Source organism: Triticum aestivum, chromosome 5D (genome assembly GCF_018294505.1).
Source record: "Triticum aestivum cultivar Chinese Spring chromosome 5D, IWGSC CS RefSeq v2.1, whole genome shotgun sequence".
NCBI classification, from domain to species: domain Eukaryota; kingdom Viridiplantae; phylum Streptophyta; class Magnoliopsida; order Poales; family Poaceae; genus Triticum; species Triticum aestivum.
In genome coordinates, this window is record NC_057808.1 from 12,040,640 (window position 1) to 12,045,970 (window position 5,331).

The 5,331-nt window shown below is 58.6% G+C and overlaps 1 protein-coding gene across 1 annotated transcript; it reads right to left on the reverse strand.

Annotated features, from left to right (window-relative positions):
• Positions 1–418: 418 nt before the first annotated feature.
• On the reverse strand, positions 419–3,776 carry LOC123119118 (receptor-like protein kinase 7). Its single transcript, XM_044538807.1, has one exon. It carries the CDS (start codon positions 3,756–3,758, stop codon positions 714–716), a length of 3,045 nt encoding a protein of 1,014 aa, XP_044394742.1. The 5' UTR covers positions 3,759–3,776; the 3' UTR covers positions 419–713.
• Positions 3,777–5,331: the final 1,555 nt, after the last annotated feature.

The window sequence follows — 5,331 nt, forward strand, 5'->3', positions numbered from 1 at the left end:
GTACGTACATACGCGAAACCGGCCAACCCCGAACCGATTTCCGGCGACGCGCGGTTTGTTTGTTTGTTTGGAAGCATCCCTTCCGGGCATGTGTGTGTGTGTCAGCTGGACAACGCATCTCTGTCTCTCTCTCTCTCTCTCTCTCTCTCTCTCTCTCTCTCTCTCTCTCACTGTCTCACCTCTCTCTCAAGGGTCATCTTGCTCTTTTACTAATGTATGTTTCTCTGCAGAAATCCAGGCAGTCAGAGAGAATGTAGGTGCTGCTTAGATTATTTTTTTACTGCTTTGCTTTGACGACCTGCCTGACTGCCAACTATGGATTCAGTAAGCAAAATGGAGATGCTCATTTTTGCTCTTAGTACCGTAATTTTCTATGCAGAAATCCAGGCTGAGAAGTCAGTCAATCAGAGAGAATGTATGTTTGGCCAAGAGTACTGTATTTTTTTTCACTGGGTAGTTTGACCTGCCAATGATTGATCTACCAAGCAGAATGGATGATGCCACTGGTAATTTCCTACGAGTACACACACAAGATTGGTTGGGTAATTCTTCACCAACGAACAATCTTTATCTTTACTACTAACACACCACATGCTACATGCTCTACACACGCTTGAACGCGCCTGCTCAGATCTCGGCCGTCCGTTGCTCCGATCGGACGGCTAGCGCTGATCCAAAATGTTCAGTTCAGACACTGAAATAACTTTGAACGGCTAGGCGACGACGACCTTGACCTCCAGGGCGGGCTTGCCGTTGCCGGAGCACTCGCGCCCGACGGCCGCGTCCTCCAGCATCTGCACCACGGACCGCATCGACGGCCGCACCGCCGGCGTGCGGCTCGTGCACAGCACCGCAACGCGCAGCACCCGCACGGCCTCCTCCTTCTCCCACTCCTCCCGCGCCGCCGACCCGTCCAGCAGCGCCATCGCCTTCTCCCGCCCGTTCCCGGCCCCGTCCAGCCGCCGCGACGCCCACTCCACCACGTCCTCGCCGTCGGCCACCGCCGCGCGCCCCGTCGCCAGCTCCAGCAGCACCACGCCGAAGCTGTACACGTCGCTCTTCTCCGTCACCTTGCGCGTGTACGCGTACTCCGGCGCCATGTACCCCACCGTGCCCGCCACCGCGCCGCCCGACGACGACCACGGCTCGCCCTGCTTGCCGCCGCCGGCGTCCAGGATCTTGGCCAGCCCGAAGTCGGCGATGCGGGGCTTGAAGGCCTCGTCGAGGAGGATGTTGCTGGACTTGACGTCGCGGTGGAGGATGGGCCGGTCGCCGCAGCCGTGGTGGAGGTACTCCAGCCCCCGGGCGGCGCCCACGGCCACCTCGTACCGCTCCGGCCAGCCGAGCCCGCCCAGCTTCCTGGCGGTCGGGCCGTGCAGCCGCTCGTAGAGGCTGCCGTTGGGGAGGTGCTCGTACACCAGCAGGCTCGCCGCGCCGTCCTCGCTCGTCACGCTGCACAGCAGCTTCACCACGTTCACGTGCCGGATGGAGCTCAGCGTGCCCACCTCCGCGTCGAACTCGCGGCACTGCCGCGCCGACGCCGACGCCGACCGGGGCAGCATGGCCGCCGTCGGGCCGGCGCTCGCGGCCGCCGCGGCGCGGGTCCGGGTGATGTGCTTCACCGCCACCACGGTGCCGCACCCGAGCTTCACGCGGTACACGTTCCCGGACCCGCCGCTGCCGATGAGGTTCTCGTCCCGGACGCCGCCCACGATCTCCCGCTCGTCGAACGCCATCATCCTGAACGACTTGACGTTCCAAGACCCCTTCTTCGCGAACAGAAGCTTGCCGGCGCCGGCCATGGCCGCGGCCTCCGCGTGCTGCCGGCGCTTCTTGATGAATATCGCCACGCCGAGGACGGCGAGCAGGACCGCCATGCCGGCGAGGAGGCAGGTGACGAGCGTGCGCGCGGTGCTCCCCGAACGGCCACCGTCTCCCGGCGTGCAGCGGCGGAGGAAGCCGGCTCCGTTGTTGGCGCACAGGCCGGGGTTCCCCTGGAAGCTCTCGCCGTAGGCCGAGATGGCCAGCCCCGCCGGCACGGGCCCGTCGAGCCGATTGTCCGACAGGTTTAGGTAGCTCAGCTTCAGCTCGGCGAGGATCGCCGGCACGGCGCCGGAGAGTTCATTGCTCGAAATGTCCAACAAATTCAGACTCGTGCCCCGCAGCTCCGACGGGATCGCGCCGGTGAGCTTGTTCCCGGCGAGGTTCATCGTGCTGAGCGCCGAGCACGACCCGAGGCTCGCCGGGATGGCTCCGCTGATCCCGTTCCCCGCGATGTCCAGGCTCTCGAGATGGACCAGCTTGCCGATGCTCGCTGGTATCTCGCCGTAGAGCTCGTTCGACGACACGTCAATGCTCTGCAGCTTCGCTGCGTCGCCTATCGACGAGGGTATCGCGCCGGAGAATTTGTTCCCGGCGAGGTGGAGACTGGTGAGCGACGCGGCTTTCCCGATGGCGTCGCCGATGCCACCGGTGAACTGGTTGCCCTCGAGGTCGATGATCTCGGCTGTTGGAAGCGCCCAGATTCCCTCGGGCACCTCGCCGGTGAGCGAGTTCTTGCTGACCCTGAACCTCTGCAGCGTCGTGCAGGTCGCGTACGTCGCCGGAATCTCGCCGGAGAATCGATTCTCCAGCATCAGCAGCTTCAGCATGGTGCCGCGCCTGCACATGTCCGGCGGGATCGGACCCGTGAGCAGGTTGGTGGACACGTCGATGAAGTTGAGCGCCGACCAGCTCCCCAGTTTCTGCGGCAGCTCGCCGGTGAGGCTGTTGTTGTAGAGCGACAGGTTGACGAGCTCCCTGAATTCGCCGAACTCGGGGGGCACCTCTCCGGAGAGCCCGTTGTAGAAGAGCTGCAGCGAGACGAGCCGCGTGAGGGATCGGAGCTCCGAGAGGCCGCCGGTGAGCTGGTTCTGGGACGCGTCGAAGAACTGCAGCTTGGTGAGCCTCCCGAACCCCCGCGGGAGAGCGCCGGCGAGGGAGCAGTTGTAGAGCTCGAGGCTCTGGAGATTCACCAGCTGGGCGATCGCCGGAGGAATCTCGCCGGTGAGGGGGTTGTCGGCGAGCTCGAGGTCGACGAGCCTGGTGAGCCGCCCGATGCCCGCGGGGATGGGACCGGCGATGTTGGCGGCGGAGAGGTAGAGCTTGGTGAGGTTGGTGAGCCTGGTGATCTCGGGCGGGAAGGACTTGGTGGGCGTGAGGTACGGGTTGTCCCCGGCGGAGAGCGCCTGGAGGCCCGGCATGGCGGCGAGCGCGGACCAGGGGAAGGAGCCGGAGAAGGCGTTGGTGGAGAGGTTGAGCGTGCGGAGCCCGGTGAGCGGCGAGAGGTCGGGGATCTCACCGGAGAAGGAGTTGAAGGGGAGGGTGAGCTCCTGGAGCCCCACGCACGCGTCGACGCCGGCGATGGTCCCCGCGAGCGCGTTGGACGGGAGCGAGAGCGTGGCGAGCGACTTCAGCGAGCCGCAGAGGACGTCGAACGGGACGGACTCGGCGGAGACGTTCAGATCGTGTACGGAGAGCGCGGTGACGGCGGAGCCGCGGCACGTGACGCCGGTGAAGTTGCAGGGCGTGGCGGCCGAGGCGTCCCAGGACGCGAAGAACGGGTCGGCCGCGGGAGGGATGGCGAGGGACGACTTGAAGGCCATGAGGGCGTCCACCTCGGGGGACGTCGCGGCGGAGGCGGCATGGAGGAGGGTGGAGAGGAGGAGGGCGGCGACGGCGAGGTGCAGTGGGGGGTGGAAGGGGCGGGCGGGCGGCATGGCTGGGGACGAGGAAAGGAAGCTTCTTTGTGTCAGAGTGTTTGGACTCGCTGCTGACCGCGCTCGGTTTTAAGGTTGCGGTTAGCTGGTGGGCCCACCACGGTACTGTCCTACACTGTTATAGTGTGCTAACGATAGTGCTTAGCTTTAGAACTCTTTGATTCATGCAAGAGACACTAGATTTTTTGTGGGAATAAACTGTTTTCTGTGAAATTTTTAAAAAATGTTCACAAAATTTCAGTGATTTCTAACCTCCAAATTGTGGGTCAGAATCAGATTAACTTTAAACCAATTCAAATTTGATTGCAATTCATTAAAATTCACTATTGACATTGAATATTTCAATGAGGTTCATCATTTTTCTTCTATTGGAAGTTTTAACCTTGGCCTACAAACCTGAGAGACCTGCTGGAGTGCCACTTAGGCCCTGTCTGGATTGAGGCCTATCAGGTAGGTCTTCACTCAGACAGAGATCTCAGCCGCAGGCCTCCAAAATCGGACGCCTGAGGTTCGTGCATGACCCAGGCTGATTTTTGTGGAAGGGATCCAAACGGGCCCTTAATGGCGTGTTTTTCTGGAAAGGAAGGTTACAAGGGAGCAGTTATGGATTTGTGATTATGAGGATTTTTTAAATTATTCATTCATTAAATGTTTGCTGTAATGTAATGTATATATATCTTAAGCGTGTGATATACGCAAAATATATTTTTTGAAATACGATTTTTAGTGACTTGCCATTTTGAAATACGATTTTAATGATTTGCCTCTGAGTGTCGAATCAAATTTGGATTGTCATTGTGGGGCGATGGCTTGGGTCCTCAGGAAGTTTGCTTAGTGTGGTGGTCGTGATCGACGTGTCGTTCTCCTGATTGCCAATCCAGTGTTCATGTGTGCTCTTAGGTTGGCGGCTCCACCTTGCTGACTGTGATCCAAGGCGAGAGTGAAAGGGCCCTCTTTGGAGGTGGAGACTGCTAGCACCTGACTTCTCATTCTCAATAGGGAGCGTTCGAAGGTGAGATCCACTCCGGTGGCATGGCTCCCCTCAGGACTTTCGTCGTCTCCATTGTAAGCTCATTGGTGGACAAGGTCCTCGAAGTTGTTGCTTTTCGTCTCTCAGTTTGTGCCCTATTAGCTTTCATTCATCTTTGTGTATCGACCGTCCTGGGTTGCATCCCCGTTTTCTTCTGTTTTTTTGTGCTTGTGTGTTGTGGCTCGCTGTAATCCTGGCCGGTTGATGGCTCTGTTAATTCAAAGTTGGGCTCATCTCGAGCCTCTCCGCTATAAAAAAGGGGATGGATTTGTGATTAGAAGTATTCAATTGTTCGTTGATGGATAATATGTTGGACTATGGGATTGCGAATTGCCGAGAGGATGATCCACTAATGGTCGTCATGATGCATTTGTACCATGAGTTTATGGTATACGTTAAACCATCGGTTTTGTTATTTCGTAGACGATTGAGAAACGGCTATTTCTAAGTTGACGCTAAGAATCACTGATATTTGTCAAAGTACAAAGGGATGAAATATCTTCTTTGGACGGGGTATGTGCTAGTGCGATGAATGAGAAAAAA

What these genes read in the sequence shown, in the direction of transcription:
- LOC123119118 (XM_044538807.1), bottom strand. Translation starts at nt 3,758, where the DNA reads ATGCCGCCCGCCCGCCCCTTCCACCCCCCACTGCACCTCGCCGTCGCC.